Source organism: Bufo gargarizans, chromosome 5 (genome assembly GCF_014858855.1).
Source record: "Bufo gargarizans isolate SCDJY-AF-19 chromosome 5, ASM1485885v1, whole genome shotgun sequence".
Lineage (NCBI taxonomy): Eukaryota > Metazoa > Chordata > Amphibia > Anura > Bufonidae > Bufo > Bufo gargarizans.
Genome location: NC_058084.1, coordinates 104591670 through 104605204, shown reverse-complemented (window position 1 = coordinate 104605204; position 13535 = coordinate 104591670). Strand labels below are relative to the sequence as shown.

Below are 13535 nucleotides of genomic sequence, written 5' to 3'. Positions count from 1 at the left end.
CTCCGTATTCGGTGGCGTACGCTGCATAGGCTCCTCCTTGGCGGGGTATGGCATCCCTGCTTCATCCGGTGGCTACTTCTGTATACTGCTAGTCTCGGATGGGGAACGGACTTCGTCCTTCCCCCTTCTCTTTCCGTTCTTCCTTCTCTGGCTCGGGGTTCACGGCCATTCCGCAAACCTTGGTGGTTCCTCTGTTGCTACTCCCCCTCATCTATGTGATGCAGGGTTTTTGGTTCTGTGGTTTTTTTCTTTTTCTTTCGGTCTCGTTCCGGACCGACTGTTGGCCTGTGGCGTTCCTGTACTCCTCCTTCTACAGGTGACTCCTACCGTTGGTCCTGGGCGCGCTACCGGTGTGTACCTCTACCTCTCGATACTTGACTGGTGTCGGCATGTCTGTCCGATGTAGTCATGCCTTTTCGCTACGCATTCCGTGACTAGACTATGAGACTCCCCACGCCAGGATGTGCGGGGGTGCTGTCGCGTCTGTTGATGGAGTTTTGTTCCTGGAACGGGACACCCCTTCTCTTCTTCCTCCTTAAGGCAGAAGTTTTTCTCTAATCTTGGTTTGGTTGTTTGCTTCCGTCAAGCGGTTTTGCTACACCGTCGATACACGGTCGCTAACGGAGTTCTTCCGTCAATGATTCTCATATCGTCACTACCTTTGACTATCCAATGTGTTGATTCCTGGCTTGCGGTTGGGCATGCCTCATTCAGGCAGCTTCTCAGTCTCCCGTCACACCTGGTCGGCTCGGGGGGACATTGGTGGACCACTTCCGTTTCCGTGGAGCGCTTCCCCTTAGCAGGGGTGGATCCGGGGTTTTTTGCTTGGGCTTTGGTTCTTAGCTGGGTAGGTTCGGCACTGTGTGGCCTTCCAGCGTCCTCTGACCCACCCAGGGTCCTCAATTCCTTCCTACTGGGAATAGCCGTACGGTTCCTCCATGCCGTCCTCCTTTTACCGCCTTGGGATCAGACCTTGGTCTTTTTAGCACTCCGGAATTCTCCCCTTGAACCTGTCCTGGTTTTGCCAGGGGTAGGAGCTTCCCTGGGGCCGTTCTTCCTTTCTCCCGACGGTGATCTCTGATTTTCATCTCAATGAAGAATCTGGCCTTCTATCACTGCGTACCTCCCCTTCACACCCTCAGGAACAGGTGTTGGGTCGTTTGGCCGTTGTCAGGGCTCTGACTGTTTATTTGTCAGCCTCCAGTTCCTTCCGGCGTACGTGCTTTCCGGAGGGTCCTCGCATAACATTGGCGGCCTCCAGGGTGTCAATTGCACGTCTGCATTTGTTTGAACTTCTGTCCCCGGGGCAGGGTTCCACCCTTCAGTGTTGCGGCTCCTTTCACCAGAGGGGTTAGCGCTCTTGGGCTCGGATGGTTCAAGGTTCAGCCGCAGTTGTGCGGGGCGGCTACTGCCCTCCTCCGCTCATTCACAAATATTTGCCAAGTGCATACTTATGCATCGGCGGGCACCGCCTCTGGAAGCTTGGTCTTGCAGGCAGCAGTTTTCTGTTGCCTGCAGGGGCGATGGCTCCATGGGTCTGTGTTTTCTTTCCCCCCCCTTGTGGACTGCTCTTGGACGTCCCAAGGTCTCTGTGTCCCCCAATGAATATGGGCGAGAAAAGGAGATTTTTGTATAACTTACCAGTAAAATCTCTTTCTCGCTCTTCATTGGGGGACACAGCACCCACCCAGTATTGTTGTTTGGTCACAGTTGTGGCAGTTGATGGTTTGAGCCTGTTGGGTCCTTGCCATGGTTGGTGTTCTGTGTTTTTTATTAGCTTGCTTCTCCTACTGCTTCTCACAAACTGAAGCTCTCTCTCCAGGCTGGAGGGGGTATAGCTACCAGGGGAGGAGCTAACAGCTTTATCTAGTGTCAACGCCTCCTAGAGGACATAGCTATACCCAAGGTCTCTGTGTCCCCCAATGAAGAGCGAGAAAGAGATTTTACTGGTAAGTTATACAAAAATCTCCTTTTTATTTATTTTTCTATTTGTGCTGATGGCTGACATGGGGGTCTGATCTGAGGTCTCATTAACATTGGGGGTCTGATTGCTGGTCTGACCTGTGGTGTAATGTAAAATATTATTTTCTTATTATCCTCCTAGGTGCGTCTTATACGGCGAAAAATACGGTACACGTGTGTCTTTTTGTAATGGCTATACATGAATTAATAACAACTGAAAACCAGATGTTATAACGACAAATTATTCTCCACTCCACTCAACGATAATATAAAGAAACTGTTCTAGAAGTTCTGTTTACTGATCAATTGTTAAATTAAAGACATGAAATGTAACCTTATAATATATAAAAAACCAATACAAATTTACTGATTAAATATGTGTCTTCTTGTTTCAACTGCACATATAGATCTTTTTCAAGGTGATGTCTTTGGTGGTTTAGGTGGTAGCATTGGTATAGATTTGGCATTGTGGCCCAAGAGCATTACCCTTCAGTATTGATACCTTTAATATGTGATACAATACAATGTAATGATTAGTAGATATGACCTTAAATGTTTACCCAAACTCTTCTAGTGGGTGGAAAGTGAACAGCACCAATTATAGTGCACAATAGAAAAGAAGGAGCAGAAAACTAAAAACACAGTTTTTGTCATTCTTCAAGGGTTTTCCAGATTTCTGCAACAGTCTTGTCGAATTATGTTTTTGTTATGTTTTTGCTCAGGTTCTGGAAAGAAAAGGGATGGGACAGAATTTTGTTTCGTGTCAAAATGCAGTAAAGGCTCACTGAGGGCAGCATAAAATAGTGACAGAAATGCTGATGTCAGCGGTGTGTCACTCATGAGCTAAAAGTAGGTGGTTGCCGAGAACCAGCATCATAATCATTGCAGCCTGGGCCTTGAAAAGAGTCACATCTACCTGAGAAGAGTCCTGGTTATTCCTAATCTCCTGCTCTCTCACCATCTGCTGATGATTGGCAGTTCTCTCCTAGAGAGAAAGGGAGAAAACTAGGTAGAAGACTGTCAGCCATCAGCAGGTGGCAGGAGAGCAGGAATTCATGAATAACCAGGACTCTTCTCAGGTGGACGTGACTCTTTTCCGGGCCCGGTCTGCAATGATTGTGATGTTGGTTCTCGGCAACCACTTACTTTTAACTTAAGAAAGGCAGACCGCTAAAATCAACTCATCTGTCTCTACTTTTATTTTCCCGTTAGTATGGGCAGCATAAAGTTGATGACAGGTTCCCTTTAAAGCAAAGATCAGCAACCTCTGGCACTCCAGCTGTTGTGAAACTACAATTCCCAGCATGCTTGATTCATTTCTATGTGAGTTCTTAGAATAGCAGAGCAAGTATGCATGCTGAGAGTTGTAGTTTCACAACAGCTGGAGTGCTGGAGGTTGCCTACCCCTACTTTAAAGAGAATGTGTCATCACAAAATGATTTGCTGTTTAAATCACATTTTTATGTTACACATTTTTTTTTAGCTTTTGGTGGTTTTTGTTTTTATTTTACTTGTTACTGTGTATATTAAAAAAATTGCAGTTTTTGCACTGGCCACTAGACTTAAAGGGGTTGTCTCACTACAGGAAATAGCATTTATTATGTTGAGAAAGTTAATACAAGCAACTTACCAATGCATTGTTAGTATCCATATTGCTTCCTTTGCTGGCTGGGTTCACTTTTCTATTACATTATACACTGCTCGTTTCCATGGTTACGACCACCCTGAAATCCGTCAGCAGTAGTCGTACTTGCAAACTATAGGAAAAAGCACTGGCCTATGTGAGCTCCCACAGTCGTGACCACCAAAGAGGCCGGAGCTTTTTCCTATAGTGTGCAAGCACGGCCACCACTGATGGAGTGCAGGGTGGTCGTAACCATGGAATTGAGCAGTGTATACTGTGATGGAAAAAATAATCCAGCCAGTAAAGAAGGCAATATGTACAATCATAATACATTAGTAACTGCCTTGTATTTATCTACAGTACATGATCAATGCCACTTGCTGAAGTGAGAACCCCTTTAATATTCTGTTTAACCTTCCTGTTCAGTACAGGTAACTTTTCAGTAGCCATCACATGATCATCAGCATTATCTTATAACCGGTATCACTTCTGTATACAGTGCTTTGCAAAAGTATTCACCACCACCTGGACTTTTTTTTTGTGTTTTGTTACATTACAGCCTTAGGCTACATTCACACGTCAGTATTTTTCTATATCCCGAATTTCGGTCCGTTTTTTGCGGATCCGTTGTTCCTGAAAATGTTTCCGTATGTCATCCGTTTTTTGCGGATCCGCAAAAAATGGAAACATGTATAAATTTCACAAAGCAAGTAAAGTTGTTTGGATTTCTTTGAAAAAAAAAAGTGAATGTGATTTTCTGTGGGCAGGATTTAATTTCCAGGAACGGATTCCGCATAAAACGGATGACATACGTAATGACATACGAATGTCATCCGTTTTTTGCGGAACCATTGACTTTGTATTGTACCAGGATCCGATTTTTGCGGAAAAGAATAGGACAAGTTTTATATTTAATCAGACATGCGGAACGGAACAATGGAAACGGACAGCACACATTGTCTTGGGAAATAAAATAAAAAATCACCAAAAGTTCAAAAAAAATAAGTTTCATATAAAAACATGCTTTAAACAATAGGTCATTTTCTGAAGACACATTCCTTTAAGCGTGACGCCTCTCCTCAGAGCTATTGTCCTCATAGCCTAAGCTCAGGAAGGGGGATCATATAATAAATTTAGACTTCTTTAAGCTTGACAAGATTTCTCTGAAGCCGTAGCAAATATGAATTTGGCTTATGCTAAAATGAATTGCTCTTTTCATCCAGATACTGACACGCGCGAAGGTGTTAGGATCATGTTTCCTGACCCTCCAAAGGATGATCAGACGCTAGAGATCCAGCAACAGGCATTGCTGAGGGAGCAGCAGAAAAACATGAACAAGATAAAGAGGAGAGCAGTGATGCCAGATGGTAAGGGGGGTTGTTTCATATGAGAAGCTGGATGAGTTCAAAAACACCGGCCTTCTCATAAACCTTTGGACACCTATAGTAAAAGTCACCCCTTACTAATGTTAAGATAAATTCATTAGATCAATGTCAGCTGAACTTGAAGATTTTGGTGGGACTGGTCAACCATCTAATGCAGGGATGCCCAACCTGCGGCCCTCCAGCTGTTGCAAAACTACAACTCCCAGCATACCTGGACAGCCTATAGCTATTAGGGCATGCTCAGAGTTGTAGTTTTGCAACAGCTGGATGGTTGAGCATCCCTGATCTAATGTGTTTGAGGTGTCTCAAACACATTAGATGTTGGATACTCAGATATGTCTGATAGCAGCATATTCTCTCCTCTCCATTGGAGAACACATGCACACTCAACCAAGCCATTCATGCATGTTTATGGGGGACAGGAGGAATATCATTCAGGGAAACACTGGCTATTTAAGATTTGTGGCAACTTGAAGTCATTTGATATTTAAATTCTTTATAATTGTATAATCCTTATAATGATGCACCGCTCTAGTGCGAGGATGAGATATCACAGAGTCTGTTTATGCCAGTGTATTCTAGCTTTGTTAGTTGTCCCAAATAATGTTGAATATTCCTCTGATCGGACATGGTCCAATGTGATGAACAAAAATGCTTCTATCTAATAATATATCAGTATATTAATATATAATATAATATATCTCTATTCTGAACTATAATATAGAGTTTGGACCAGTCCCTGCACGCAGCCTCCACCGCCCAGGAATGGTAAGTAACTGCGCTCTTCATAAATCTTGAATATGCCAGTGACTTCTGACCGTTGTACAGGTTTATATGATTCAAATCCTAAACACCATGAAGTCAGCCAATAATTGAAGCTTCTTATAGTTGTAACTGTCTGGTTTACTGGGAAAACTGGCGAGTGCTGAGTGCATTTAGTTCATTTAAAAAAATAATGCTTTTTTCTGACCACAGCTCAGCAATCCATCAAAGGACCTAATGAAGACCTCACTGCTGGAATCTGAGAGTGCCTTCATAGGTAATAAGAAGTATTTCACCTATGTGTATGTCACACATTTGTGCATTTTTGGTTGGAACAATTATTTACCGATATCTGTCCTGGTAAATTAATATACAGCATGAATATCTGCAGTGTGAGCGAAGTCTAATACTACCGTATGTGGTTTTAAAGGTAGTCCGTCACCAGAAAATTCACTGATAAGCCAGGCACAATGATTTGTAGGACTTGCTCAGCTGAATGTAAGGATACCTATCGCTTAGCAATCTATTGCATCATTCTGGAGAAAAAGTACTTAAAGGGGTTGTCTCATCATAGACAATGGGGATCATATCGCTAGGATATGCCCCCATTGTATTATAGGTGCAGGTCCCACCGCTGGGACCCGCACCTATATAGATAACGGAGCCCTGCAAGGTGGTGGCTGGAGGACTACGGTCTGGCCACCACCTAGCTGGCTCCCCATAGAAGTGAATGGGAGCTTACGGTGCATGCGCGGCCCCCGCTCCCTTTTATTTCTATTGCGCAGACGGAAAATGAATGGAGGGTGGCTGCGCATGCACAGTACACCCTCCTTCACTTGCGGGGCTCCGTTCTCGATATAGGTGCGGGTCCCAGCGGTGGGACCTGCACCTATAAGACAATGGGGGCATATCCTTAGTGCACTTATATATTTAATCTGGTTTTATTTTTCAAAACATAACACATACAAAGGCAGAAAAGAACAATATAATATATTATCATAAAGTAAAGCGTAAACAGCCAGTAAGCATTATGAAATTGTTGTCAGAAGCCAAGGCATAAAATTGCCAAGCAAAATCTAGCCAACTTCATGAGCGTGCTCTTTACGGCTTCCCTACGAAGCCATGTCATGTCAATAAGTAACTGTGCAACACCTTAGCAGAAAGTTAGTTGAAACAAGGTTGGAGATGATGTGGCTAGAAGACTAGAGGGGGAGATTAAAGGAGAGGGTAAGAGGATAATAAACAAAAGGAGGAATAAAAAAAAACCCTATATATATGCCTGTATGTACTTACATACCCAAACACACGTACACATACATTTATAGAAAGGAATTGTAAGGAATGGTCACACCAGAGTATGGAGCTAGCTCTCATTTAACATGTTAGAGATAGCCTAACCAATTGGCAGGTACCCCCTACAGCTGATTGAGGAGACTCTGGGGAGTCCACGAGGTCCAGAGAGCCACAAAAGCAGAGGAGTGATCATGGGCCTCTGCAAGTAGTTTCCCCATTTTTTTATGTCATGGACCTCTGCGGAGGTCACATGAGTAAGGGGGCATGTTCTCCCAAAACATCACGTGGAGGGGAGCAGGTGTGATGTCTGTCAGCTTCCCTCATGAAGTGCCATTTTATACTGGAATTAAGTACCAGCAACTTGTATGTGAGTATGACTTCTATTGCTCACTTACATACAATATTGGCACAATGAGGTAAAAAGTGCCCAATGCGCAGGTGCACGTTGCCATGGCTAGAAACACAAAGAAAAAAATTGGTGTAAAAATTTGGTAAAAAGAACACAGAAGCCTGCAAGTTTGAAAGACTGTCAGTGCTGGGTTAGCAGAGCTCCCGGTGTGGACTTGCATGTGCCACAGGTGGCTGAAGTGCTACATATTATACATGGACCTCTGCAGCCTATTCACAGAGCGAGGGCACCTCCACCAATGCCTAGGAATCCGCCATGAGATGACGACATAGAATGCTTAGAGAAGCGTGTATTATGCCTCATTCACACGTCAGTGTTCGATCAGTGATTTCCATCAGTGATTTTTAGCCAAAACCAGGTGCGGCTCTAAACACAGAACAGGAGCAGATTTTTTCATTATACCTTATTTCTGTGGAAGCTCCAATCCTGGTTTTGGCTCACAATCACTGATGGAAATCACTGACGTGTAAATGAGGCTTCAGGGTGGTATTTCCTCAAGTACCTGCCATATATGTGCAAGATTTGGTCCATAAAAGCCTTGATAGCAGGGCACTCCAACTAAATATGCAACATCCCAAGCTGGCAGCAGTACCTGAGAGTAGCCAGCAGCATGTGTGTAACTATCATTTTCTTCCTGCAGGTAGTTGAAGCAAAAGCTGTAAAAACTTTCTTTAATCCCCTGCCGCCAGCGTGCTTCTCTGGTCAGGCTTGAAGTCACGGAGGCAGCGACCTCCTTGCTTCAAGTCACAGTAACCACGCCCCCTTCCCTGCCCCTTCGCTGTGATTGACAGCGTTTATGCACGACAGTTTGGCTGGCTTTGCTTAACTGTCAGCTGTCAATCACAGCGAAGGGGCAGGGAAGGGGGCGTGGTTACCGTTGTTGTGGAAAACCACTCAGAAAACGCATTCTTCAGGAAGAATAAGGTTTATTGCGGCTAGCCGGGAGCATTAACCGCTTCAATCGCACAAAGAAAAATGCTCAAAGGGGGAGAGGCCCACACTCATCTTATACACATAACCCCCCTAAACTTCACATACTTGTCTTATCCTCATTGGATAGGTTAAACTCTACAACCCCATTGGACATCTCCTTGCATGGACAATGCGTGCTTGCTTCATGTTCTTCTTGGCCAACATCTGTTATTCATTACCCATGCTTGCTTCATCTAGTCTATAGCCCCTCAACCAAGTAATTCTACCCCCCACCTTAGGAATGTGTACACACACATAAGATTTGGGAATGTAGTGTCTGGTATAATCAGGCGGCATTATACTATATATTTTCTCCTTCACCGTGACTTGAAGCAAGGAGGCCGCTACCTCCGCGTCTTCGAGCCTAACTAGAGAAGCGCGCCGGCAGGGGATTAAAGAAAGTTTTTACAGCTTTTGCTTCAACTACCTGCAGGAAGAAAATGATTGTTACACACATGCTGCTGGCTACTCTCAGGTACTGCTGCCGGCTTGGGATGTTTTTAGGAGGTGACAGGTTCCCTTTAAGGCAACCAGTCCTCACATTCTAGCACAGGTTGCTGGCAGCTATTTTAAATCATTCCTGAAGAATCCCTTTAAGTGAAGGTGTAGTGCTGCATTTACATGCCAAGATCACCTCCACAGTATGAGGGCGAGCAATCGCTGCTGCTATCACTCGTCCCCATACAAAATGATTGTTCTTGGGCAGAAAAGTGCCATTTAGCTAGCATGACCTGCTCTCCAGGAATGATGATTGAGTATGCAGCGTTCATCTGGTGATCTGCAGAATGAAGCAATGGATATGTAAGTGAAAAATATCATTACATCCAGCTGAGCTAGCCCTACAAGCAACCAATCAGATTACACCTGTTGTTTTCAAAAGGAGCTCTGAAAAATGAAAGGTAGAATCTGATTGGTTGCTATTCCATTACACCAGTTTTGATAACTCTCCCCCATTGTGCTTGGTTTAACAGGGAACTTCCTGGTGATAGATTCTCTTTAACACACTTTACTAAGATAAGTTTGCATTAATTTGTGCCCCCCCAAAAAATGGCTTAAAGGGAACCGGTCACCAGGATTTTGCGCATAGAGCTGGGGACATGGGTTGCTAGATGGCCGCTAGCACATCCGCAATACCCAGTCCCCATAGCTCTGTGTGCTTTTATTGTGTAAAAAAACGATTTGATACATATGCAAATTAACCTGAGATGAGTCCTGTCCCTGACTCATCTCACGTACAGGACTCATCGCAGGTTAATTTGCATATGTATACAATCGTTTTTCTTTACACAATAAAAGCACACAGAGCTATGGGGACTGGGTATTGCGGATGTGCTAGCGGACATCTAGCAACCCATGTCCTTAGCTCTATACACAAAATCCTGGTGACAGGTTCCCTTTAACGGGAAAGAGGTGTAGCTTAAGATGTGGCTCCGTTTGCCAAAAATGCACCAAAATTTTGATGCAAAATTATGGCACAAAGTGTCCCAACTAATAGGTGGTGTAAACTTGTCTAAAGATCAGGGCTGGTGTTAGGTGGGGAATAGTGGGCAATAGCCCTGGGCCTCCAACCCTGAAGACGCGCCCTGGACAGTGTCAGAACACCGTACCACTGAGCAGCAGCAGGGTCTCCTTTTCTCCAGGCACTGAAGAGCCGAATGCTGTGCACAGGATCTTCCCTCCTCACCTGACAAAGACTGGAGGAGTTCTCTCCTTGTACTCTTCTGCTGGCTGTGAGGAAGTGTCTGCAGAGCATTGCACAAGAATAGATAGGGGGAAGATCCTGTGTGCATCAGCAACGTCATTGTACTTTACAGCTGGGACTTGCAGTCCCACACATACAACATGAGTATCAATTTTATTCACTCACTTTGCAGAGCAAATCCCCCCCCCCCCCCTTTAATTTGGCCTAGGGACACACTTTGTCGAACATGTTCCCTTCTAAAGATGCACCAAATTTATCAGCCAAAACAAGCTACTTTGACTATTTTGGAAGATCTATAGACTGTCTAGTCTCATTTTACACTGTCTAAATCTTAAAGGGACACCACTTCTTGGAGATTTTTTTTTTTAACCCAGTATTCATAGAAGACTGTCTTTTCTAGAATTTTTATCTGTTTCTAGTTTCAGCAGTACGATGGTGTGCCGGGATATCGGGCATGACATTTAGCCTTTCTTAGTCATGCAGTTCTACAATGTACAAGTATATTATTTGGTATTACTATTGAGTAATCTTTCTTTTTAAGGTGAAAATGGAGAACCATATAACGCATTCTTTGATCGATTCCCTGATCCAGAAGAATTACCTTCAGCCAGAGAGCGCAGGAGGCACAAGAATAAGGTCTTGGACTATGATGTACGCTAACGTTACTTGTATTTATAACTTGTAAACAAAGAGTTAACAAAAAAAAACTTCATTAATCTTACCAAAAAGGTCTAAAAGATACTAACATTACCAGTCTATTTAAAGTCTAACTCAAATCCCGGACACTATGTGGCTGCAGTAAAAACCAGGCCTTCCCCATCCTCCATTCTATTATTTTTGCTGGGGTCCTAGAAGCTGACATGTGAGGACTATGCCTGAAGAACAGCTTCAGCTGTGACTGACAGCACCCTAGAAGGAGCATTGTGGTCACTAATGTTCTTTGTTAGCAGTTCTGTGAGGTTTTATAAAGCAGAGAGAAATTGATCTGTAGCCCAACCACAGCTAAACTAAACCACATTGTGTTTGACATAAGGCTTTAGACCCCCTTTTTGCGGTGGCTGCACATACACAACTCTCTCCATTCTCTTCTGTTGGTGTCTGGAAAAAGCTGAGTAAACAAGTTTGGCTATTTTTGGAGCCCCCATAGAAGTGAATGAACAGATACGGGCCAATAGTCCGTTCATAGCAGCGGTGGCAGGGAACCCCAGTTCTTGAGATAGACGGAAATCTCACCTAATGGACATTAATGTTATATAATAAATGAACTTTTAAATACCTAAACTAGAAAAGTTAAAGAAAATTTTATTAAGTTTTGGTGTTGAGTTTCTAATAAAAAAAAAAAACCATATAAATTCATGTAATTAAAGGGACACTGACAGGCCCAATAAGCATAATTATATATATATATATATATATATATATATATATATATATATCACAGGTCTTCTAATGTGTAATAAAAACATAAAAGTATAACCCCTGTCCACCTAATAAATACAGCAAACTCATGTTTTATAACCTGTTGTAATCGCTCTTCTTTCTGCCCAAGGGGCGGTGTTTCAGCTTCACTTGTGCCCAGCCAGCAGCGCCCCAACCGCCACTTCACTTCGCTGGGCGGCTTCTGCTGTCCCCGACGTTCCGAGATCCCGCGCATGCCCAGTAGAAAGCTATGGGATCTCGGAACGTCGGGGAGTGGCACTTCTGCAAGTGCTCCAGGGGCGATCCTGCAGGCTGCAGTGCTTCAGGCTCAGACAGGTGGTGCACAGGCCCTCTCCCCTCTGCTGTCACATCTGTAGCGGTCTCCTGGTTGGATGCCAAAGTTAAAATCCTCCATAAATTACTGATTCATTGCTCCAGGTTATCTGATGAGTTTTTAACGACTATATATGTGTCCACAGAATGATGTTCCTCCTGTGCCTCCCATCCCCTTAAATCAACCAGACCGTTACTCATTGAACTCTGCTGCTAGCTTCAATGTAGATGAACTGCGGACCAGAAATGATGAGCGTCTCAGAAGATTAAGTAACTTCCAGAGAAGCATGGTCAGCATAGGTAAGGTCCAAGAACGCACAGCAGTGTCCAGATGTCCACTGTCCATAACTAACATTATGATTATATTGTCATGTGTGGAAGAAGGGTCTCTAGATTCAAAACCTGTTCTTAAGATTTGGCTGCATTGTTTCTTTGGTTGCTAATCATGTACTTTTATGTCCTCAAGATGATAATCCAGATGGTTTTGGAAATGCAGAGGACCTTCTGAAACCGTTTCCTACCAAGCCTGGTGACAGACCTCACTCTGTGGACACAGTTGCAACAGATCCATGGATGCGTCCAGGCACATCGGAGACACTTAAGAGGTTCATGACTGGACAGATGAGCCATGATAACAATGAAAATGCCTTAACCTTCAACTGGCAGGGCCTGTCCACTGCTCATGGGTAATGGTCATTGGACAGAACCATTGGTGATTTGAAGAGCTTGTTTTTCATTTCCAACATTATTTTTCACCCTTTATTGTGGGTGGATAAGAGAACATTTTGGAATTAGAATTTCCAGTTTCAGATTTGACCTTTCAGCACAGCCCTTTATGTGCCTTTCCAATAGATTGAATGTTGATCACTATAGCACTTTTCACATTTTGTGGCTGATAATAAATGTTACCTACAGACACTTGAACTATGATACTAGTCTGACCGATATTTCCGTGTTGCCAGTTTTATAGGGCAAACTGTAGAACAGAAATAATTTCAGTTTCATCTAAGGCTGCTATATAGCATATATACTTTAGAGCATGGCATTTTTTATTCTAGATTTCTTTTTTTATTGTTTGTTTCTTTTTTAATGTTTTTAATTCATCCTTCAACCAGGCAGTGATGTAGTGTAGATGTCTTAACTGCAGCACGCAACCATCTTAAGCATTATAATTATAGTAGATGTGCTCAACGCCATAAGGCATAGATGTATGTGCAACTCTCCAGCTGCTTCTAATATACAGCTTGAAGACCTGTCCCCCCTCGACATGTCTGTTTTATTAACTGCTTCCATTCCCCATGTAATAACAATTCTGAAGCATCTGTTCTTGTAACTATATGTTGTGTTGTTTCTCTATTCCTAAATACAGATTGACAACTGGGTGTTACCATTCCCAGTCTCAAAGGGCTGTGTCCCTGCACAGTGTGCCGCTGTCAGCAATGATTGAAAAGTGTCAAACTGTGCAGGAGCACACCCTCAGTTAGTAACACTTATTCAAAAACATCTAGAAGAAATAATAGAGGAATGGAACAACATAGAGCTGTCACCTCCAACCTGCAGCTCTCCAATTGTTCAAAACTATAATGCCCACCATGCCCTGATCTTTGCAGGCTATCAGGGCATGATGGAAATTGTAGTGCACAGATTGGAGAACATTGACATAATCATTAAAAA

General features: G+C 43.5%; 1 protein-coding gene across 3 annotated transcripts in view; it reads left to right on the top strand.

Annotated features, from left to right (window-relative positions):
* The window catches only part of CSPP1 (centrosome and spindle pole associated protein 1), a 102623-nt gene extending 89838 nt beyond the window's left edge, over positions 1 to 12785 (top strand). For all 3 annotated transcript variants that reach the window (XM_044293030.1, XM_044293029.1, XM_044293028.1), the window contains 6 exons: positions 4810 to 4953; positions 5696 to 5739; positions 5947 to 6010; positions 10651 to 10760; positions 12008 to 12161; positions 12328 to 12785. In XM_044293030.1, the coding sequence (XP_044148965.1) occupies positions 4810 to 4953; positions 5696 to 5739; positions 5947 to 6010; positions 10651 to 10760; positions 12008 to 12161; positions 12328 to 12551 (740 nt within the window). In that variant the 3' untranslated portion in view covers positions 12552 to 12785. The remainder of the gene's footprint in view (positions 1 to 4809; positions 4954 to 5695; positions 5740 to 5946; positions 6011 to 10650; positions 10761 to 12007; positions 12162 to 12327) is intronic.
* The last annotated feature ends 750 nt before the right edge of the window (positions 12786 to 13535 follow it).